The following is a 25,216-nucleotide window of genomic DNA, read 5'->3' as shown; positions in this document are numbered from 1 at the left end:
TCTGAAAACTTTAACCGATCTCCTTATAAGCCATGCAGACGCTCTGTCTGCACTGGTGAACATTCACTCACCGTGCTAACATGACTCTGTCTTCTGAGTTATTCATTTGGTCATTATTTAAATAATTGGGGCTAGGGCTGTGGAATATTAGACAATCATGCAATGGTTGTCTCATTAATTATTGCCATGATTTTAGTTGCTTGGGCTGCATGGTGGAACAATTGTTAGCACTGTTGCCTTGCAGCAAGAAGGGATTTTTTATATGCACTGTAATACATTGTTTTATTTCTTAACTTAGAAACAAAAGTTCAAAAGCTGCCTTAAAACTATGAGTAAAGTCAACTTTCAAAATTGCAGGGTCGCAACTCTTACAAGCTTAAGAAAAGTCAGGACAATTTACAGTAAAACACAAACTTGTGTTTTGTGTAAAAGCCTCATTATAACAATTAGACTTTAAGAGATAAAAAAGTGCAACCAACCTAAGGGGGCTGTCAGTTTTTACTGGGTGGAATTTGTATGTTCTCTCTAAAATTGCCTTTAGTATTGAGTGTGTGCATGCATGGTAATTGGACCTGTTTGTGATGCCTTAAGATAGTCAGGAAATATCCACAATATCCTCATCCTGTTGGTTGATCTCATGTTTCATTACAATGCTTCCAGCACTTAGTTTCTTTGGCACTTTAACCTTTGTCAGGTGTGGGCATCTATTACAGTTAAAACTCCATCAATCAGCCTGAATACATGTATATTATTGGCAGCATGTAAATCCATGATATTTGGAATATAATATTCAATGATAATGCGTCCCAAACTGTCTTTTACGATAATATTATTGCACCGATTGATACTGTGGTGACGATATGTTAGTGACATATTGTGTCACTCAACTGCAGGCAATTTTGGAAAGAGAATTCAACTTTCATCTGCAGAGGGTCTGGTGATCTTTAAACAAGAAAAAAAAGAAAAGAAATGAAATGAGACAATGACATCATGACATAAACTAATTACTCTGTCCTTATACATAGCACACTGTAAGTTTTATGCCCCTCATCTGTATGCCAAGATACGTGGCAAGTTAAGAAGCAGTGTGACAGCAGCTTTATGGGTATTCTCTTATGCAGTTGACAGCATGCTGGAAGTTGGCATCAAAGCAGTGTATACCAGCAACTATTTACAATAATGATAACCCAATCTGTACATCATTTTTTTCCCACATTGCTATAATTGGCCGCGGTTTTCGACATTTTGGAGGTCATACATCAAGCTCTGGCAAAACACAGAGCGATGATCACCATATTGGAAGAACATCGCCTTTGACATTGCCCATCTATTTTGATAATCAGTTGACTATTGTACCAGTGTAGCCTCTAAAAGGAGCCCGGTGATTTATTAGGATTGACCAATTTTGAGTCACATCATGTGCTGCTTTGTGAGGGCAAACAGAGGCGTGACTGGCGGTGCAGTCAGGCATGTTATCAAATGCCCAAGCTTGATTAACAGCTCATCAACATGCAGAATTAAACAGTCTGGTTAAACGCTTCCCCTTTACCCTGGCATTACACTCTCACATAGAACTATGAATCTCTTTACAATGATCCTTTGCAGTAACACAAACGCAACATATTCTCTTCCTGAACCTTATCAGTATTTATATCATTAGATATTTCAATTAAAAGAAGTGAATAGCTTTCTAATAAGACACTGAACATGACTGACACCAAGTCACAGGAAACAGACAAATAGCATTTAACCACATTTCACTACATGAAGCATTCCATGCCGAACTAGTGAAAGACAACAACAGTCACAGTACTGACAAAACAATAAATCTTGTCATGCATTTTTGACAGGAATCATGCACACAAAAAGGGGAAAAGGAACAAGAGGCATAGGAGAAAAGTGGGAAAAGGTGGACAGTTAAACATAATATTATTGTGTGTTAGCTTATGACACAAAGTCTCTATTACCTTAAAGAGACAGAGGCTGCATAGGATTAATATCAACAAACGTTCCCAAACCCGTAGCAGAAAGATATCGTAGTGAGTTGGTAGGAATGTAGCCGCTAATCAGACCAACCCCCATTTAGCTGATTTTGGCAATTTCAAACAGCTGAAGCTGAGGATACAAAGTACTATTGGCAGATATTAAACATCTACACATTTAAAAAGTCAGCTGCAAAGTAAATAGGTTTGCTCTACTCTTGATGGACTTCAAGTGGACTGACAAGTCATAGTTGATAAGGACGGTTCATACCGTGGCAGCCTAAACATGTTCAGCTGATAAACAAACTTAACAATGGCTTCTTGGTATTATGTAATGATGAATTCAGATCACAAAAAGAGATAATATTTTTGTGGAAAACCTAAATAACATCAATTTTTTTCACAACAGGTTTTAGAAATTTCAGACTGTGTTTCAAATAATCTAATCTATTCTAGTCCAAATCTGAATAATCTGATAGTTGTGGTATTTCTTTTAATTCTTTTCTTTTTATTTATTTATCTAATCTTCCATTTTTGTGTCATTTGAGATCCATTTTTATTTGTGTTCCTAGTTTTACCCTTTGTAACTCCTCATCATAAACACAATATTTGGCTCATTATTTGGTTGTTCTTTTCCTTGGTTTGATGTTGATGTGTGATGTTTTGGTCAAATGCCAGGTTAAACAGAGATTTGTAATTCAAAAATAGCCCATACAACTGATATAAATTCAAAGTAGCAACATTAGCCATTACTGCAGTAACTAAACAAGTTTTATAACCTCAGCTAAGTAACTAACCTCAGCTTTGAATTTGAAGTACAACATATGTTTATATACAATAATTGCTGTTCATCACAGTATTTCAAATACAGCCTGATTAATTGGAGTTGGACACTTCATCTTTATAATTTTGATGGGGTTTAATTAATCTTCGAGTTGCTTTTCATCAAGCTTAATTTTCTTGCATAACTGTTTATCAGAAGGAATTGCTGGCCAGCTCCATGCCATGCTGACATGGAGCTGGCTATTTTCTGTTTTATTTCTGCATCAAATGGAATTGAGTTCAGAAGTCTATAAGGTAGAATTAAAATAAGTATCTTTTTAACATGTGAAGTCCAGTGTTTCTCAGTCATGATCGATGAAAGTTTGCAGCTTTCAGTGCTCACAATGGCGTGCTCAAATATGTCACTTGCAGGCCGCCGTTACATGCAGGCAACAGAATAGAGGATCCAGGAGGGCAGGGGTCAGCGGGTGACAGACTGGGGTCAGGTGCCTCTACTTTCCTTGTGGGGGACTCTGGCTTCTCTGGAGCCTGTGTCACACAACTATCAGCAACAGCAGCAACAGCAATGCTGAGGGAGTGGAGTGGGAAACAAAGAGCAGTTACTTCAGCGTCAGAGCGAGAAAGAAAGATAGATTAGCAAGGAGGGAGAAAGAGACAGAAAGCAATGGGGGCGGTAAGAGTCTGTGTGATTCATCTCTCTTGAAAAAATGAGCTCCTGAGAGGTAGAGAAGTGGGGTTTCTAGGTCATTGTGGGTTCAGAGTTGGACGTGCAACTTTTTTGGTCTCTGTTGCAGATGGAAACAAAAAAGCTGCCAGAGTGGTTTGTGACTGTTAGGACGGCTTCTAATATTATCTACAATCTCGTCTTCCAAGCTTATAAAGGCTCTTCTGTACCCTAACTTTGATTCTGCACCACCTTGATCGTGAAGCTTAGGCAGTTTCCCCAGTACCTTCCCACTTCAGAGTAATTTCCAAGGGAATTGGGTTTGCATCTTGAAAATGCACTATATGCTTAAGTGCATCATATAGAACCTGGCAACCTCTAAGCTATCAGTCATGGCTGTTCATCTCTTTCCTTCTTTAGCTACTTGTTTTCAGGGTTTACACACTTTGAGATAACAGAAAATGTTAATTTAGATTTTTGCAGCTCTGTTGCTCATTGTTCTCTCTGCTGCACCCAGTGGTCTGTTTTCCTCCCCCTGTGGACAGGCAGCAGCTGGCAATGTTCAAAACTGCCACGGCCCCCTGGTTTGCAGGCACAACAAAATTACCTAGCTGGCTGGAGGTGGAGTCGCAGAGGTAAACAAAGTGCTCCCTCAATCTGCCTTCAACAGCAATTTCATGAGAGTAATTGATGTTACAAAGGAAATCTGTCTTTTTGTTTTCCTCAAGAAAATTTTAAGTTTGACAACATTTCATTTACGGGTTTGAATCAAACCAGTATTTTAACTGGTATGCATTGCATCATTGCTAATGCTAACAGCATGGATTTTATTTATTTTTATGCCTGTTTACAGATCGCTCATCTCGAGCTCATATCGAGCTCATATCGATTGCAGATGAAATGTATTTGCAAAGCATAGCGATATGTTTGGAGGTTAAATTTACTCCCTTTCCAGCGGTATTCTTAAAAGTTCTGAAAAGTCAACTTCTTGTGTGATGATATAATAACCATTTGATCCAAGATAGCCTCTCTTAAGAAGAGACTGCAGAGAATATTTCTGCAATCAGTCCTGATTAAAACAATAGTGTTTCAGATCCACATTATAATCAGGAGGGTTCTTGGTAGATATGATCATTGATTCTATCTGCTCTTGAAAATAAAGATGATTTTGTTTCCTTTTTTTTCGGCACAAGTGCAATTACATTATGTTTCATCCGGAGATGTAAAGGAAATGAGATTATTGACTCCTAGTATACATTAGAAAGAGTTGAAGAAACAAATTTGAAGCATATTCTTCTGTTAAAAGACAGTTCTGCTGAAAAGGAGTTTTTCTCTCGTTGACCGACAAGAGCGCCCACCTAATCTTGCAACCTGTCCACCCCCCCCCCCCCTGCAATATTCTCTGGTGCTGGCTTTGGTACTCACAGGTCATTATCTGTCTCAGTGCGAGTCTTCTGCTGTCGCCGATGGACCATGAAAACAGTAACAGCCACACCAATGATGAGTCCAATGGCAACAACACCTCCAAGGATCCCGATAACACCACCTGGGGGACCCTGAGGCATTGGCTTCTCTGCAGACAAGAGAAGAAATGACAATGTCAGCCTGGGTGTTCTTTGAGTATTTGATGGTGTTAGGTTGTACTTGGCAGAAAAGCAGCAGAAAAAGAACCTGGCAGTGACAAGAAGGAAGTGTTATTAATTCCACATATCATGCGTTCATAGTATTCATATCCCTTTAGATTTTTGACACAATTACAATTACAAACTGTAGTGTGTTCAATCAAATGTTATATGAATCAATAACTCAAAGTCGTTTATCACTGCAAAGCAAAAGAAAAAAATAATAGATATAGATATAGATTTGTATTCTGCCGCTTTAAATGGGATTCCCCTAAATACATTCAAATGCAACCAACTGATTTTAGATGTTAGCAATTAAGTAAACCAAATGTGTAATTTAATGTCAGTATAAATATAACCATTTTGTGAAGCTCATACAATTACCAAGACATGGTTGTCCACCCACACTGAAGTGTAGGACCAGGACAGCATTAATCAGAGGAGCAGCCAAGAGGCCATGGGTAACTCTGGAGCTCTCGAGAGATTTGTGTGCTCCACAAATCTGGCCTAAGTGAAAGAGTGGCAGGAAAAAGCCATTGCTGAAAAGAAAGCCATAGGTAATTCCTTTTACGGTTTGTCACATGTAATGTAGGGGACAGTTAACATATGGAAGAAAGTGCTCTGGTCAAATCGCTTTTCTTTGGCAGGTACACAGATGACGGTCAGAGTTGATCGATGGAGCAAAATACAAGGAAGAAAATAGAAGCTTCAAAAGAAACCCCCAGTCGGTCGTGGCAGATGGTCGCTCATACTGAGCCTGGTTCTGCTGGAGGTTTCTTCCTGTTAAAAGGGAGTTTTTCCTCTCCGCTGTCACTACATGCATGCTCAGTATGAGGGATTGCTGCAAAGTCAATGGCAGTGACTGTCCACTGTCTCTACATGCTCATCCAGAAGGAGTGAATGCTGCAAGTCACTGACTGGTTTCCTTAGACAGAAAAACGTTTGATCCAATTTGAATAAAAAGCTAACTCTGACTGCACTGTTCAATGGTTAGGATTAATTGGAATGTATATACCTGACTGCTGTGAAGTGCCTTGAGACAACATGTGTTGTGAATTGGCGCTATATAAATAAAACTGAATTGAATTGAATTGAATTGAATTGAATTGAGTTGGATGTTCCGCTACTAGGTGGACAGTACACTAAACATAAAACCAGAGCAACTGTGAAATGGTTTATATCAAAATCCAGACCTAAATCTGTGGTACCTGAGAATCTGTGGCAGGACTTGAAACTGCTGAATTGACTTGAAAAAGCATCTGAAAACTTGTAATGGTTTTTCCTCGACTTTATGATTTTTGCACTAGTTTGGGTTGGTCTATTACTTAAAATGTCAGTAAATACTATCAAGATTTGTGGTTTTAATTTGATAAAATGTAAAACACCTTTGCAAAGCCCTGTAATGATCTTGAAAGATTATTTTTTTAAATCTGTAACACAAAACCCTATTTAAAAAAAAATCAGCTCTGTAACTTGGTTGAAACTGTAAATGTGTAAGCAGAAACGTATTGAAAAATAACAATAAAACAATGGAGTGTTCCAACAGGAAAATCTCTGCAAAACATTTGACACAGCTTTTTCCTGGCTTCAGCCTTTGTGTCATAAAAACACATCCAAATACTATTTTCAGACACTTATTTCAATGTGAAAACCATTGTCCTTCCTCTCCCTGGCACTGCATGAATACCACACTGTTGTGGTCAATGAGCAGCTGCTGTCGCTGCTGCATTTTTAATGTGCTTTCCATCATCTGTTCCAAAGAAGCCTAAATTGGCTCAAACATGACAGTGAACTCAAAATGGACTCTTACATGCATCATAAAGCTATTACAGGTCCTTCTCAAAATATTAGCATATTGTGATAAAGTTCATTATTTTCCATAATGTCATGATGAAAATTTAACATTCATATATTTTAGATTCATTGCACACTAACTGAAATATTTCAGGTCTTTCATTGTCTTAATATGGATGATTTTGGCATACAGCTCATGAAAACCCAAAATTCCTATCTCACAAAATTAGCATATTTCATCCGACCAATAAAAGAAAAGTGTTTTTAATACAAAAAACATCAACCTTCAAATAATCATGTACAGTCATGCACTCAATGCTTGGTCGGGAATCCTTTTGCAGAAATTACTGCTTCAATGCGGCGTGGCATGGAGGCAATCAGCCTGTGGCACTGAGGTCTTATGGAGGCCCAGGATGCTTCGATAGCGGCCTTTAGCTCATCCAGAGTGTTGGATCTTGAGTCTCTCAACGTTCTCTTCACAATATCCCACAGATTCTCTATGGGGTTCAGGTCAGGAGAGTTGGCAGGCCAATTGAGCACAGTGATACCATGGTCAGTAAACCATCTACCAGTGGTTTTGGCACTGTGAGCAGGTGCCAGGTCGTGCTGAACAATGAAATCTTCATCTCCATAAAGCTTTTCAGCAGATGGAAGCATGAAGGGCTCCAAAATCTCCTGATAGCTAGCTGCATTGACCCTGCCCTTGATAAAACACAGTGGACCAACACCAGCAGCTGACACGGCACCCTAGACCATTACTGACTGTGGGTACTTGACACTGGACTTCTGGCATTTTGGCATTTCCTTCTCCCCAGTCTTCCTTCAGACTCTGGCACCTTGATTTCCGAATGACATGCAGAATTTGCTTTCATCCGAAAAAAGTACTTTGGACCACTGAGCAACAGTCCAGTGCTGCTTCTCTGTAGCCCAGGTCTGGGGAATGCGGCACCTGTAGCCCATTTCCTGCACACGCCTGTGCACGGCGGCTCTGGATGTTTCTACTCCAGACTCAGTCCACTGCTTCCGCAGGTCCCCCAAGGTCTGGAATCGGCCCTTCTCCACAATCTTCCTCAGGGTCCGGTCACCTCTTCTCATTGTGCAGCGTTTTTCTGCCACACTTTTTCCTTCCCACAGACTTCCCACTGAGGTGCCTTGATACAGCACTCTGGGAACAGCCTATTTGTTCAGAAATTTCTTTCTGTGTCTTACCCTCTTGCTTGAGGGTGTCAATAGTGGCCTTCTGGACAGCAGTCAGGTCGGCTGTCTTACCCATGATTGGGGTTTGGAGTGATGCACCAGGCTGGGAGTTTTAAAGGCCTCAGGAATCTTTTGCAGGTGTTTAGAGTTAACTCCTTGATTCAGATGATTAGGTTCATAGCTCGTTTAGAGACCCTTTTAATGATATGCTAATTTTGTGAGAAAGGAATTTTGGGTTTTCATGAGCTGTATGCCAAAATCATCCGTATTAAGACAATGAAAGACCTGAAATATTTCAGTTAGTGTGCAATGAATCTAAAATATATGAATGTTAAATTTTCATCATGACATTATGGAAAATAATGAACTTTATCACAATATGCTAATTTTTTGAGAAGCACCTGTATTTCCAACATTGCACTGGAACAATGGACCTCATTCTGCTGAAGGAAATACATGCAAACGTTACACTGCAGACATCACTTTAGCTGATTAATGAGGGAGACAGGGGGTTCCAAACCAATGTAGTAAACATTGCAGACTGTTGATGCTGCTCTGTGTATTGCGTTCTCTGTGCTTGCACTGTTGATAATGTAGATTGTATTCACTTTGACAGAGGAATTGCAATTATACTCAAAAGATTGATGGAGTCTGTTTTGCAGAAGCTTTCCTTGTCTAACGCTATGCCCGCACTATAAAGGTTTTTAAAGAGTCTATGAAATTTAGTGAGCCACACTAAGGTTGAACAATATGACAATATTAGAACGTGTTGACGTTCTAATCATGTGCAACATGAAACTGTGTTCGCTGTACTCTAATGACCTCTACAGTCACTAGATATCAGTAATTTTGAGCACCTTTGGGATGTGGTGGAATGTAAATTTAAATCACAACTGTACAGCAGGAAAATCTCCAGGAACTGTGTGATGTTATCGTGATAATATGGACAAAATCCATTATGTTCCAAAATAAAGGAAGTTCTCAAGACCAAAAGTGGTTCCAACCTGGTAATAGCTAAATTATAACAAGTTGTGTCTATTAAAGTGTCACTTGGATGAATACTATGCTCTTGGCTTCAAATAACATACTTTGTCAAGCTAATTCTACTAATTGTCCTTCAAGACTTTATAGGCTTTATTAACTGCAAAAAAGGTTTAGACATATTTTTGCAAAGATTGTGCTAAATGATCATAATCTGTTGAAAATGTTATTTGGCATATATGTTCTGTATATGTTCTTCATTAAGAGCTATGCTTCAACATAAAGAAGCAACAATTTAAATGTTTTATACAAGATACCGACAAACTGGAAAATGAATATTTGTTGGATGCTATTTCATCTAACTATACTGGAAGAAACTGGAATGATTTCTCATTTATTTGCACAAAGTCCTGTTTCATGAGCTATTACCAACGAATCATGATTTTTGTGACTTAGATAAAAGACTAATTTACTGCAGGCCTCATGGGGATCTCTGTTGTTTTTAATTTGATGTCAGGTGCTACAAAAATAGAACAGTTCATTTTAGAGGCATAATTAATTTTTTACAGGAAAACAGCCATGGTTTATGTTTTTCTTGACAGGAGCAGTTGAAGCTGTCCTCTTTAAGACATGCCAGGGACCAATCATCAGCTTGGAGAAAATCTGGCAATTTGAAGAGGACAGCCTATCTGCTGCTCTTATGATGTCTCCATTGTTGTCTGCACGCCCTTCCCCATGGTGACAGGACAAGGCCTCACTCCCAGGGGGCCTCTACTCGATGGTCCCCGCTCAGTTGATTCACCACTCATAATGATGGATACACAGAGGACTACTTCACACACAGCCACACAATAGCAAGCACGTTAGTCCACCTTGTATCCTGCACTTTGTGCCACAGTCAGTGACTATATATCACGTCTATCAGATTGTCTTGCCATTGTTGCCCTGGCTGATCTAATTTTCTGTCATCTTGTTCCTAAAAGGAATATCATGTCAAAACCTTACACTGAAAAACAGTGAATATTTTTTTTAGCTCCACACAATCTTTTTTTTTTATATTTATTTTAATAAAAAGGCTGTGGAGTGGTTTGAAAGACCAAGTGTGAATGTGATGTTGTTGTAGCAAGGGAATCGATATGCCAGAACTCCTACTGTTGTCACATCGTGCTACATCATGAAAGCCAGTGGGCTGAAATTCATGCCACTAATGCAAATGCCAGACACAATAGTGTGTTGTATAACACCAATACACAGAAAAGAGGACTGGATCAGAATGCAATTTCCCTGTTGAGGAGCCGTAGGCTCGGGATTTACACTGTCACTTCCTTACACATGAAGTTGGGGGAGCCATCTGCTGCACAGTCTGAACACATTGGCTGCTTCACGTGTAGCTGGAGAAACATCAAAAATTCAAGCCTTAATTTTCTGTACATGAGTTCCACATTAAAGCATCCCACTCACCAGGTTTCTTCTCATATTTAACTTTGTTGTTTATGGCGTAACTTGGTAAATGTTACAGGGGCAGGTGTGGACAGTAAAAACATTAGAGAGCATGCAATATTACTCCTACGGCAGCTACAATGTTACTGACCTGAACCTGGATATTTTCACAGAGTCGAGCTTCACTCTACAATGCCAGCCAGAAGTTTACATACACAATTTACATGGAGCTCAATATCATAATATTTCTGCTCCTCATGTTACATTTAAAGTGAAATCTTTTCATGGTAGATAGTACAAACATCTTTAATGTACTTTAAAAACAGGACTTAGGTGTGAATTACAATATGTCAGTTTTGGAGCACGTGCTTCTCTTCTTAGTCAGCGTCCTCAAAATTCATTATGATGTTAAACTTCTTTCAGTGAACAGTGACAATGGTCTTCAAGCGGTGTCAAATTCATGGCAGATTTGAGCCTTAATGGTTCTTTATAATAATAATAATAATAATTTATTTAATTTATAATACTTTTTGCATTTTATAAAGTCAAAGTGCTACAGGAGGAAAAATTGAATACAGGGACATTAAACAAGCAATAAAATAAGCAAGATTAAAAGAACACTTAAATACTACAGCGTTTTTTAAAAGAAAAATCTTCAGTTCTTTCCTACAAAAGAAACTACCAATGAGAACTTGCCATACTCAGAAACTTGCCATAAACAGGAAGTGCTACAAGAAAAGGGGTTTTCTTAAACCAAAAGCAGCCCATTGCTAACAATTATAGGTAATATAACTAAGTTACTGTTTGTCCCTTATGTGTGTTATTTCTGCTTTCAACCCTGCTAACAGAGCAGCATCAGACTTCCCTCATCATTTAAAAGCATACCACACACACACTGTTTGTAGGTGTACATTTGCAGCAAAAATATTTTCAGATTACAGCAACATTACTTTAGGAAAAAGTAGTTTCCAACTTAAAACAAAGTAAAAATTCTTGTCTTATTTGTTTTTATTTTAATTCTTTAAAATTTTTGCAATTAAAAAAACAAACATGAAGAGAATATTGCATACTTAAGTTACTTTGCTTTGAATGTGAGTTTTAGGTAATAGCTTCATGGTTATTTCATGTAGCGTAATTTAAAAACAACTTTTTCATTGGTCGCATTCACAAAAGAGCAATACAGACAAAATATCTCCTCCTTCAAAAATGTTCTTGAGCCAACGAAGCATGACAGAATCAGATGCATGATTCTACCTTTCAAAATAAATAAAAAATAGACTAGTATATTGTCCTGTTTGATTTATGTAAAAAGATTTAGCACTTTTAAATTAAGAGCCTTGTCAATATATTGATACCTCTTCAAATTGTTCCACATTTTGTCAAGTTACAACAAACTGCACTATATTTTGGGGGGATTTTGTGTGATAAAACAACAAAAAGTAGCATATAGTTTTATTGTGAAGTCGAACACAAATGATTACTGATTTAAAATTGTATGTTGTGCATTTATATTCAGCCGCCTCTCAGTCAAAACTTTTTTCGATGCAACTTTAAGTCTATCATGATACATGTCTTTGCAGAGTTTGCATTTCTAGTGTCTGAAATGTTTGCAGATTCTTCTTTGCAATATAGTTCAAGCTCAGTCAGATGGCAGTGAGAGCATCTGTAAAAAATCTACTTTCCACCCATAAATTCTTAGTTTTATTTAGATCTGAACTTTGACTGAGCCATTCTAACACATGAATATGCTCCCTATCTTTATCTCTAATAGGTTTCCTTCCAGTATATGCCCTTTATTTAACTTCCTATTAACTCTGATTGCCTTTCCTGTTGAAGAAAGACACCCTCACATCATGATGCTGCCACTACCTTGTATCACCCTATGAAATGTGTATTCAGGGATAGGTGCAGTGTTCCTTTTCTGACACACACAGTGTTTTGCAAGTAGTAGAGTTCAATTTTGATCTCAGGTACCCTCTTCCATATGTCTGCTGTGTTCTCCACATGGCATGTTGCAAGCCCCAAATACTTTTTCTTGTGGCTTTTGTTCAAAATGACTTTGCTCTATTAATTTTTCCATTAATATAAATTTTCCGGAGTGCAGGACTGTTCTGTGGACAAAATCTTACATTGGAGCTGTGGATCTCTGCAGCTCCTCCAGAGTCACCTCTTGGCAGCTTCCCTTATTATTGCTCTTCTTGTCCATTCAGTTTAAGTGGAGGGTCATATCTTGGTAGTTTTCCAGTTGTGGTTTACTCTTTCCATTTTCAGATGAAAGATTGAGCAGTGGTCTGTGAAATTACCAAAGATTAGGATATTGTTTTAGATCCTAATCCTTCTTTGTACTTCGCCACAATTTAATGCCTGTGCTGTCTGGTTTGTTCCTTGGTCTTTGTGATGCTGTTTGTTGACCAATGTTCTCAAACAAACCCCTGAAACCTTTGCAGAACAGATGTATTTATTTAAAGAATAAAGTACACACAGACTGACACTATTTTCTAGTTGACCAACGGGAGAATCAGATTAGGGGGGCTCAATACAAAGGCACACCACACCTTTCAGACCTTTATTTGTTCTTTCACAAAGAATCTTTAAAAAATATAGGAAATTTTGTTTTTGTAACATCATACAATATCAAAAACTTTGCAGGGTATAAATACTGTAAATGTAGTGTACTATAAATATTTCTAAATAAAAGGCATGTTTACTATTTCCATACTGACAGTCTAACAATGGCTACAATATGTCTGATTTCAAGAAAATGTGAACCCTTTGTTTGTCAAATCAAAGTTGTTAAATCAAACACACCTTTGACATTCTAGAATTGTGAAAGTTGACAACCCACATAAAAGCTGACCAAAACATTGTTTAAAGACAGTTCTTCAAATGCTGTGTTTTGTGGCTGCAACTGAAAGCCTGCTATTGATTTACAATAAGTGTAAAGCACCCGTCCGTGCAGCCACTCTCTCTCTCTTTGGTGCTTGTCCAGCACTGTGTCAAATTTAAGATGACAAACCTGACCTTGGGTTTTTGTTGCTCCAGCTCCCTCTGATGTGGTGGCAACCTTCATTGTCACATCTACTCCCCAGTGTTCATTCAGCTGCACCAGATGTATTTGTTTTTGTTGTTTTTTCCCCCCTTGCATTGGATTCAGACTCAGAGTAACATCACCGGCCTTCATACAGTTCTTTGTCAGCTCCCATAGGTTTTGTAGTCTGCAGTTCACATCAGCTGGTGGCTAACGAGGAATCAAATTTCTATGACTATTCATCAAGAAGGCATCACTGGCTGAATGCAGCAAGTTCCTCTGTTTTTTCAGTCAAACAGCCAGCCAGTGGTCTCTGAAGATGTTTTCTTTAATTTGCCCAGTAGATACATTTGCGTTGCTCAACTATTTCAATTTGTTTTACATTTTATCACATCTTTAATTGCACATTTTAATGCATTTTATTATTATTGTTTTTATGATAGACCAACACAAAGTAGATAATTATTGTGAATTGAAAAACAGACACATGGTTTTCAAAGCTGTTTACAAATATATATCTTAGGTTCTGGTTCAGGTCTCTTTATTGGTACCCATGGGTAGATTTTTGCTGCGGTACTGCAGTGTAGTCATCCGCTAAAAAAACATGCGAACTAAAGAATACGTTTATCAGAGGTGCAGCAAAGGCTAAACAGTAAAACATGGAATACAACAGAGAAAATTTGTATTACCGTATTTTCCTGACTATAAGCAGCTACTTTTTTCCCATGCTTTGAACCATGCGGCTTATAATGAGGTGTGGCTTTTCTGTGAATTTTTCTTCACCCGCCAGGGGGCGCTTTAGCAGAAAGTGATAAAAACGAGACAGGTGGGAAGTCAAAATTGGAAATCAAAGAAGAAGAAAGCGCTAATTTTCATTTAACACGTGCAAGCAGCAGGCACGACAGAGATTTTTTCTGAGGTTGTTCAACTCAACACTGAAGAAGATGATTTCAGTGGTTTCAGTGCGCAGGAGGATGATGAATAAACCAATCAATAACGTTTCTAATATGTTTGATCAGTGATTTCACTTTTATGCTACAGGCACCATTCAGAAACTAATCAGTTCAGTTATGTTCAGTTGAACTATCTAATCAGTTCAGTCAATATCAGCGGCTTTTAGCCCGGTGCGGCTATATGTACATTTCCATTTTTTTTTTTTTTACTTTGTGGGTGCGGCTTATATTGAGGTGCACTCTATAGTCTGGAAAATATGGTAGTTAATTAATTTTAAGATTTATTTAAGAGAATGATAGGTGCAGGAATTAAGCTGTTCCTGTGCCACTTAGAGTGTGATGTGCATTCATATTCAGCCCCATGCATCAAGATTTTGTATAGTCACGTTTTGCTGCAATTACAACTGCTAATCTTTGGGATATGTCTCTACCAGCTTTGCACATCTAAAGACTTCATCTTTACCTGTTTTTTGCAAGGTAGTTCAACCTCAGTCAGACTGGATGCACAGCATCTGTAAAGAGCAGTTTTCAAACCTTGCCACATGTTGGGGCACTTTGACTGGACCATTCTAACCCACACATATGCTCTGATCTAAGCTATTCTAAGCTACCTGCTCTACCTGTATGTTTAGGATCATTATCCTGCTTGAAGGTGAACCTCCCACTTTATTTTTAGCCTTTTAAATACTTTTTTCTTTTTTTTTTCCGGCATTGCCATATATTTACCTACATAAATTCTACCATAAACTTTGATAAGCTTTGTTGTCCTTGCAGAAGAAAATCATCTCTACAGCATGATGTTGACATCACTCTGTTTCACATCAGGGATGGTGGGTTCAGGGTTATGTGCAGTGTTAATTTTCAACTTACACAGCCTTTTGCTTGAAGACCAAAACATTCAGCCCCGGTTCCCACCTGATCAAAGCCCCATCTTCCATATGTTTAATGTATCCACTATATTACTTCCAAGCTTGTGACTTTCCTTTAACAACACTTTTTTCTTACCACTCTTCCGTAAAGATCTGACCAGAGTGTCTGACTACTGTAGCCTTGTTACCATGTTTTCCTCCTTTTGGATCTCTCCAGCTCATCCAGAGTGACCAAAGGCCACTTGGCTGCTTCTCTGGTTAATGCTTCTCTTCTCTTCCCTGGTCTGTCAGTTATTTGGACAGCCATTTTGTCATACTCTTTTGATTTTTGCATAATGGATTATAAACTAATCCTGTTTAAAACTTCTACACAACTTTATAATGTAGCATTTTTTAGATTTTTATTTGTAAAGAACAATGTGTTATTTTCTTTCCACTTCAGTTGCACTTCGTTATGTACAACTTTGTGTTGGTCTATCAAACTAAATTGCACAAAAATATATTTGCATTCTTTACAAGGAAAAATGTTTAAAAATCCAGGGGTATGAATACTTTTGCAATGAGATGTAAGTGCTTTCTGATTTTTTTTTTCTTTTTTGATTTCCTGGCAGTGATTTTAAATTGTAATTTATGTTTCTCAGATTGGCATAGGCTTGGGGTCTCATGAAAAAGAAGAAACTAAGGATAAGGCCTTTAAATTGATTACAATCTAAGTTGTGGGCCTTTTTGAGTAAATCTGTACCACATGCAATCTGATCCAGAAATTCACTGTCACGGCTGTTCATGTGTTAAATCACAAGCAAACCAGGAGGCAGATGAAACATGTGTGCTCTCTTTTATCCAGCCTCCCATCGAACATGTTAGTCACACATTCCAGAGCAGGAAGAGTTCAGGTAGGAGGTCAAAGGTTGGGTTCTTTCCAGCTGGAGAGAGCCAAGGCAGCTCCAATGCCCAATCTGTCACAGAACACAGCAAGGGCCTAAATGGAAGCAGGTTTATAAGGTATCACTGCTACATACCTGCTGTGGCCCAGTGTGCTTCATTAAGCACTGGCTCAGTAAAGACAATTCACAGCCTAATGATGTCATTAAATGTAAAGTCACCCCTGGCAATATGATAAAAGACAGTAAAAAGGCAGCGTATTATATCTGAGGCGTCACACTGATGGTATTAGGAGGACATTTGTGCGGTGGTGTTTTGTTAAAATGTTCCAGGCATAAGTCTGATCATATTCCAGGAATGTGCTGTGGCTCCTGGCGCTTTTCGCAGATCCCATCAGAAATTGTAATTGCCATGTCCTCCACAGGGAGCAGAAAACTTTCCAGCAATACTGAGGTCTTTTGAAGTGGACAGATTGAGAGTTTGGCTTCTACCCTATGCCAGCTTCACACCGACAAAGCCAGTCTGAGATGACCACCTGTTCCAAGGAACGCACCCAAAGTTCGCCAGTAAACCAGCAAAGTGTAAGAGTCAAGCTTGCTTTTATCTCTCAGCTCATGAGTTTTGCAGCTACCTAATGTAGAAGACAATGCCCAAGCTGTTAGTAATTTAACAGGAAGTTTTTCCACTTTGGGTAAAATCAGCAGGCTTAATAAAGAGAAAGAAATGTGGTTTAATGGAGTTCATAAATCCGTATTTCATGCTGGCAACTCCAAGCAGGGCATGCTGCTTTGTCTCCCCTTCCTCCCCCATGCTGAGCTGGTAATCTCGTTAAAGTTCAACATTTTCAGAGCTTTCCCCTCTGGGAGCTGGCGATTTTGATGTCATCATCATTTCAGAAGCAGTTTACCCTTATTGTTTACCTGAATTCACACCGTGGGTCTGTTGCTTCACCACCTTCGTTAAACTTGACAAAGGGGGCCGAGGTTGATGGGGGCCAGGCAAGTGTTTGAAATCACCCCACAGAGGGCAGCAGTTCATTAAATACAAATTGTCAACACATGTGTGTACTAAGATGGAAGCAAACTCAACCAATGTATGCCTGCCTAGCTGCTTCACAAACATTTGAGCAACATGACCTCATAGCAATTTTTGTTTTAATCTACATCATAGTTTCATTTTAGCTCTAGATTTTCAAATTGACACTCGGAGCAAGCAGATGGATGCCGCTGTCATGGCTGAATAAATGTCTGCTGAGGCATTCTGCTCCTCTTTATAGCCACTTCCATTCCTGTGTAAACATGTTGTGACTCAGTGATACATCAGGCCAATCTGGGGAAGTAATCACCAGCCTTCAATAATTAAGAAAAAACACTTTGTTCGCTTCTATGCTGATGGCTGGTTCACCACAGCGTCCGGCGAGGCAGATGAATTGACGACAAACGAGCACCAAAGCCTGCCATCAGTGAATATGAAATTGCAGAATGCCAAGCTGATGCTGACACTGTCATGAGGTATTACCTCCTGTGACCGCTCAAATAACAACAGCTCTAATTAAAGGATGATTGGAAGGGGTGGGCCACTGCCTTCTAATGGAAGAATAAACTGCAACATTGCTGCAGGAAGTGAATTGGGTTTGTTTATTAACTTCAGGATGCCTCTAGCTAATGTCAGAAAGTAATAGCTTATTTTTAAAGCTGCATTACTTTTTATTATTCCTACTAAATAGTCTATGCACCCAAGTATTCTAATTAGAAAGCAATACATAAGCATATAGCAAGTATTACACACTGTCCGACAGGCGTTTGGTTTTGTACAGATGAGTACATGATGTGTTCATAGGAATCATCACTAATCTGTAGGGGTGTAATGAGATCACAAGGTTTAGCTACTGTTGGCATTTTAATTTATCTAGTCAGATAAATGTGAGTTGATATCAAGAACCCCACATAGGAAATTGATTGCTCTAAGTTTGACGCCCTGTATGGTATAGACGCCCTGTATGCTACGCTATGTAGCCTATATGTATGAGACCTTTATTTTGAAGTAAGAAAGGAAGTGAAGATGAGTTGCCATGTTGTGTTGACAGAGTTGGTTAGTAAAGACTTTGCATCAGGCTAAACAAGAAATTCAACTACATTTACTACATAAGCACTGAAGAAACTGCCTAAATGTTTTAAATTGTCTGTGTTGCACCATCTTGGATAAGTTGCTCAGTAGAAAACAGAAACTGTAACGGAGTAGCAGACACAATATGAAGGATTTGTAAACTGTCAGGGAATACCAACTGGCTGCTAGCAGCTAATGTCAGGGAAGTTAGCATCTGCTTTTAAAACTAAACTAAAGACATGCCAGAGACCCGAATCCAGCAAACCGGACATACCACCACCCCAACCAAAGACGGTAGTTCGGCCCGTGAGCTTGAGCTCCCAGCTCGCACAGCCACAGAACCACGGCCAAGCTCTCCACAACATGACTTAGAGCAAGGGTCCTACTCCAGGACTACAGAGGGACTGGACATCCTGGAGAAAGAAGATACAGTCCTCCTAGCTGTGGGTCTGAAAACAGGGAGACTTATTCACCATTTTTTGGTGGCCTACCAAATTGTGTTTTATTGGTGTTTCACAGCCTCCCAAGCACAATTTTCCCACTCACACAATGTTTGCACTAAAAGCCCCCAGTTTGTTTATGTTAAATGTTTCTCTGGGTCAACAATTGTTCCAAATGTTTGTATGAATGTTCTAAACATTTCAATAAAGGCTGAATTTCCTATAGAAAAAGGTCAAAATTAAAAGACAGGCGAAAGTCAAACGATACTTCACCTCTCTCGCAGAGGTGGGCAGCACCTTCCTGTCAACAGTGCTGCAGGCCATTCACCTAGCAACACGTCTCCCCCTCTAGAGCATGCGTTCTTCAACCTTAAGGCGAGAGAACCATTGCAAGTACGAGGGCCTGCAAGTACCTTGCACTCCCTCTCGGTCTTTATCTAGCTCCTCGTACCTTTACCAAATGTGTGGAGGCAGTACTAGCACTTCTCAGAGAAGCAGGCATCCACATTGTACCTTATCTGGATGACTGGGCTTTAATAGACAACTCCACAGAACAGGGGACAGTACACCTGTCTTCGGTTTTGTCACACATTCAAGCTTTGGGGGTTTTTGGTGAACTTCCAAAAAAGCTTGCTGACCACAGGTCAGCAGTTTTCATTTCTCGGGCTGGAAATATGCTTCCTGACGAGAAAAGTGCATCTTTCAGACCACGGAGTGGCTGTTTCATCGCTGCCTCACTCAGTTAGAGTTGGGACACAAACTATGTTCCCAGACGATTTTACAACTGATGGGCATGATGGCAAACACGGTTAGTCCCTGATTTTGCTAGCACCCCTTTGGCCAGCGAAGTCATGGCATGCCTAGATAATCAGCTTGCTGGCAGCAGAGCCCTGACAACTCCCTGTTTCGTGGCATCTCCTCACCTGGAGCTGCAGAAGCCACATGCCTACCTGCTGAGAGGTCCATCTTGTTAGCTAATGGCCTCCTCCTGGCTGTTGTTGTAACAGTCCAGAACATGAGAGAATCCACCACCAGAGGGTTTTATGCCTACAAATGGCAAGCATGTGAGCAGTGGCGTGAGGACAAGCACCTTGTTCCATTTTAGTGCTCAGTGGTGGATGTTTTAACATTTCTGCAGGAACTGCTGGAAAAAGGTATTTCTTTTTCAAGTCTACCTGGCTGCTATTTCTTCCTGCCCTGTTGGTTTTAATGGACTGATGCCAGGTGTTCCTCCTCTGGCTGTATGTTTGTTAAAAGAATTTTATAGACCCAGACCTGTGGTCACACCCAATATCCCTTCCTAGGATCTCATGGTGGTGCCTGGGGCACTTTGTGACCCTCCATTTGAACGTTTGGAGTAGATATGAGGTTCCATTAATATGGTTGCACTGCTTCTTGCTCTGACAACTGCAAAGCGGGTTGGGGACCTCCATGCCTTGCCTGTGATACCCATCGCCAGACAGTATTCACGTGATGGCTCACACTCCTTGTGCCCTTTACATACAGTGTGCATTTACAGTGACTGCACGCACAATGTGAGCTTGCTAACCCAGCCAAGAGAAAGGCTCTATTCTTCCCCTTGGCAAGGTTAGCAACCCCTTGGATGTGATTGCGCTTTCTGTGGCTCACTCTGCTCTTTCTGCTGGGTTTAAGGTGCTGCACTAGCATGCTGTGTCTGACCCAGGTTAGATGTGAGGGTTTATATATGTCCCATACTTCATGTGCTGTACTGAGTGAATTGACTGTAATGGAACGAAATGTTGTGAATATAACTACTGTTTCCTGAAAGAAAAGAATGAGGTACAATACATGGGTGTCCCGCTGCTCATATGGGCTCGGTGAGGAGCGGCTATCAAACTGAGTAATGACAGTAATGAGAGATAGGTCTATACTGCACGTGAGGCCTGTTGCTTGTCATCATCATGCCGTTTGCCTAAAAGGCGTGATTGGATGTGGCTTCAGCCAGGACGCGCAGGGGCGTGATATCCCATACTTCATGTGTTGCATCTCGCTCCTCTTCTTCAGAGAACAGTAGTTATATGCCTAACATTACAATCTGTTTCTGTGAGATTACACTCAAAGCAATCGTAATGTTTTTAATGAACCTGGACTGTATTTGATCACACCTAGTTTAAAATCTTAAGTACTTAGAGTGAGCAGACCTGAGCAGGATAATTTTGCACTTACCAAAGAGTTTTTGTTTTGGTAATATATCATTGAAAATTTCAAATAAGCACAATGGAATGTTTGGTAATTCTGAGCAAGCTTGAAGTTGTGTTTAAGATTTCAAAAAAATAAAGCAAAAAAAAACATTGATCTACAATGATTTAAAAGCAGTTTTTTGTGTGTGTGTACATTATTCCTAAAAAGATGTACGGAGGATGGTACATTTTAGGGGATTTTGGGGATTTGAGAAAAAAAGAAGAAAATCTGACAGAGCGACAGATAATTTACTAACAATTTGTAAGCACAATAAAAAACAAACTACCCCACCTCCATTAGCTACTAATGCCACTAATGATGCTTACGTTAACATCTGTTTTACAGGTACACATTGAGGCAAAGTTAAAAGGCAATTTTATTGTTTTTAAGGAATTGTGCACCACTGTTTTTTAAAAATATCAAAAAGAATTTGAAATGGTCTAGTTTTAACCAGATACTTTCACAGAACAGATACTTTCACAGAACATATACTTTCACAGAACAGATACTCTGTAAAATACAGTGTGAAATGTAGGAAACCTTTATTCTAATAAAAACATAACTAAGAATTTTTTATGTTTTTCAGCATTAGGAGTTATAGAAGCACAAAACGGACTAAACCCATTCTGGAGTGTTCTTCATTGCTGACAGATATGTTAAAATACAGTTTGTGATTTGTAAAACCTTTACTATTCATGTGAAAATTAAAAAATGGTAATTCTTTCTTCTCCTCAAAATATGGCTGAAATCAACTACACTCAAAACATTGAGTATCAACTCATCTCGTGAAATAGATATATAAATACACCCCAACTGATTTAAAAATGCATTTGGGATCACTAAAAAGAGCAGTAGTTTTGGTCATGCAGCTTTCAGTTTGTTTAGCAGGTTCTCTCGCGCTCCCCAGCTCTTTCATCCCCCAGCTGAGCTCTTGTATGTGCTGAATGTTAATTTAGTGGACACTTGCTGGTCCAAACTGGAGGATCTGCAGCATTTGTACAGACCTTATCGCTGCTGCCTTCTCTCTGCAAGCAAAATTACCTTTGTGTCTGTCCTGCAAGCGCCAAGAGGTCACTGCTGTAATTTCTCTTGTCTGGTTAAAAGCTGACAAAGCAACATATTCTGGATGTGTTCAAGAAGAGGCTTTCAATTTAAAGAATACTTTTTAGTCTGTAGATCCCATCCTACTTCTTTTAACCGCCCCTGCAACTAAGAGGCTGCTTCATCTCAACAACCATAAACGTATTTGAATAATCATGTAGGACTGAGCATTTGTTGGGACATAAATTATATCTATGGTCCAACAATCCACTGTTCATGTTCTCTATTGGGAAATGATAATTGATCCACTATACACAGTGGCAGACTTCAAGCTTTCAGAACACAAATATGATTTAAATCTTCAGATTGCTCTTCTCTGACATTTCAATGTTTATTGTCACTTCACAATTTTTTTTTCAGAGCAGTATTCATGAGCTCTTGTTAGCTTTTTTATAAGTTAAATAGAAGGATTTGGGATCTAAATCATCATTAAAATAGAAAACAAAATAACACCTGGAAAAAAGAAACTACGTGAAAAGTTTCATCACACCAGTCATTCTCTGATGTTTCATCCTGATGAGACATCAGATAGTTTATTTTTTCCCTGTAGTTAGTCTGAAAAGCTGATTCCTAAACGACTATAAAAAAAAGCAAACCTATTGAAAATGGCTGAAAAACAAAGCTAGAGTTTATACTGTGAAAATGTGAGCTTTCACGTGTAATTACATTTAATATTAATCATGTAAAATAATGAATTGGCTTCGCTGGATGCAGATTATGCCACACAGTTATTGAGGATACTTGTTCATAAGGCTGACATTAAAATGATTCTCTTCATAATGCCGTCAGATGAATGGTTGCTAAGGTTATTAACTACATAGATACATAAAACATCCACTTCATTACTCAAAATTATTATCCTCCTCATAATTAAACATTACCTAAATTGATTAACATATAAATGTTGAATCACATTGGTCACAGCCATCAATGAAACATTGTCAGTGTCAGTGTTTCAGTGAACTGGGTGTCATTTTGATGAAGAAGTCCCTACCATTGTCCAAATCTATTGGTAACCTTTGTCCATTTTTGTCATGTTGTAACAGTAAACAGTAATGTATTTTATTGCCATCTTAATGCAACAAATCAACAGGGAAGAAAAATTATAAATGTTTTTTTATGCTTTGATCAAAATCATCATATTGTACCTGTGGCTGTATGTTCTGGGTCATTGTCGTGCTGAAACCTTCTGTCCAGGTCTCAAGTTTTTAACAGCCTCTAAGAGGTTTTCTTCCAGTATTGTCCTAAATTTAGTTTTTTTTCACTTCGCAATCAACTCGGAGAATGCTGATGAAATGTATTCCTATAGAACGATGCTGCCAGTACTATCTTTCAATATGAGTATGGTGTGTTTAGGGTCATGTGCAATTTTAGTCTTCCACCACACATAGGGCTTTAAATGTAGACCAAAAAGTGCAACATGTCCTTACCTGAGAATAACAATTACCTTCGCATTTGCTGTGTCTTCATTATGTTGTTTGGTTGCTAATGTTCTCTAACATATCTCTAAGGCCTTCACAGGACAGTGAGTGTAATAATATTGACCAATATTAAATTATTATGAGCAATTATCCAAATTCAATAAAAATCCTGCCTGTCAGAAGGACTTTTGTTGTAAAGAGTTAATAAACATTGTTCTGGTATGCATTTTGCTGTTCTTACTTTAGAGATAGTCTGCAAATGTTGTTTCCAGGTTTAAACCGACCTGTCTCCGATAAAGTAAGCTATATCTCAAAACAACAAAATCCCTCAGGGCTCTACCACAGTTTTAAAAATAAACAGAAGCTCCTTGAAAAACTACTCCAGAGATGACCATCCCAGAGATAACCATCTTGTCTGTCTTCATAAGTTTAGATTTGAAACACAAACAGAACTGTGTAAGCCAAAAAAGACCTCTCTACTGATACTTTCCCTTGTTTGGTTTGGAAGCGATGAGAACATATTTGGAATTGTGTCTTCCTCGACTCAAATTGAAGTTTGATCTTCAATTTAGAGGCAAAAATAGCATCTTTTACCAGAGCTCATAAAGGCTCTGGAGGCACCACATGGCATAAAGTGTAATATATTTCCTGAATTATTCACAGGCTCACTGCAATCTAACATTTTAATGATGTTGCCCTGGAAAGACTCACCCCAATTCTTTTTATAGAATTTTACATTTTATGTTATCTGTGTAGAAGCTTATCTCAGTTCAAAAGATCTTGGGGAATTTACCCACCTAACAACTGGAAAATGGGTGAAATTCTTACATATTAATTCACTGTGTTCTCAACCACAGATTTATTGAAGAAGAATTATAATTTGTCTAGTGGAAAGTAATATTTGTGATGGCACGAAAATTGATGTAAATAATGTGGCTTGGCTGAAAGTTAGTTTGCTTGGCACTGCATTTCTCTAATGATGACCTAAAAATGGCAGTGACATTAGCTTAAATGTGGTAAATATAAAACCATCTGCTCTCACTAATTTAAATCACAAGAATTTTCAGAGTTATGTTACTGATTGCTTGAAATTAAAAAAAATATACAAAAGACAAAGTTGATGAAGATTATAAAAAAAACACATATAATCAACAATCAATTCTGGGTTTTATAAATGTGATTGCCTCTCCCAACAAAAACAAACTCTTGTTATTTTCCCCAAATACTTGTTGTGATTATGAATGTGAATATATTATTTAATGTTTAATATTAATATTTTAAAATTCTTTCAAATATTTTGGACTGTTAAGGGTTGTCCTGTGAATACCAGCCCAATAAGGCAGTGGTAATAGGACAAAGTGAAAAGGGATGAGCCAACCACTGACATTTTTGAACAGCAAAACTCTGCACACACATGGAATGAATTCACACAATTTCTTAAAATACAAGAATTTATTAACAAAAATAAGTCAACTCAAAGTCAAACATATTTCAGTTAACAAACTCTTTACTATGCTAAAACAATCCAACTAAACTACCGAGCAGAATTAAATAATAACGAAGACTAATGTACAATATAAACAAGTTGATCAAAGATGGTTGAAAAATCATGACCAAAAAGAGTGATGCAACATTACCATGCAATGTTTATGCTTGAGAATCAAGGATTATCTTGAAGAATCTGGAAGTGAAGTTAAGTTAGTCTTGGAACTAACTTAGGCTATAATCAGCATACCTTTAGACAACCATTC

At 38.6% G+C, this 25,216-nt stretch overlaps 1 protein-coding gene across 4 annotated transcripts in view; it reads right to left on the bottom strand.

The window, feature by feature from the left end:
- Positions 1 to 25,216, bottom strand: part of nectin1b (nectin cell adhesion molecule 1b) — a 275,781-nt gene that overhangs the window by 66,775 nt on the left and 183,790 nt on the right. For 3 of the 4 annotated variants that reach the window (XM_047392149.1, XM_047392148.1, XM_047392146.1), the window contains exons 6-7: positions 4,855 to 5,002; positions 3,265 to 3,333 (exon numbers count right to left, since the gene is read on the bottom strand). In XM_047392149.1, the coding sequence (XP_047248105.1) occupies positions 3,265 to 3,333; positions 4,855 to 5,002 (217 nt within the window). The remainder of the gene's footprint in view (positions 1 to 3,264; positions 3,334 to 4,854; positions 5,003 to 25,216) is intronic. The other variant, XM_047392147.1, reaches the window with a different exon arrangement.

Source organism: Girardinichthys multiradiatus, chromosome 18 (genome assembly GCF_021462225.1).
Source record: "Girardinichthys multiradiatus isolate DD_20200921_A chromosome 18, DD_fGirMul_XY1, whole genome shotgun sequence".
Taxonomy (NCBI): Eukaryota; Metazoa; Chordata; class Actinopteri; order Cyprinodontiformes; family Goodeidae; genus Girardinichthys; species Girardinichthys multiradiatus.
The sequence above is the reverse complement of the archived record's forward strand: the minus strand, read 5'-3'. Positions and strand labels throughout refer to the sequence as shown.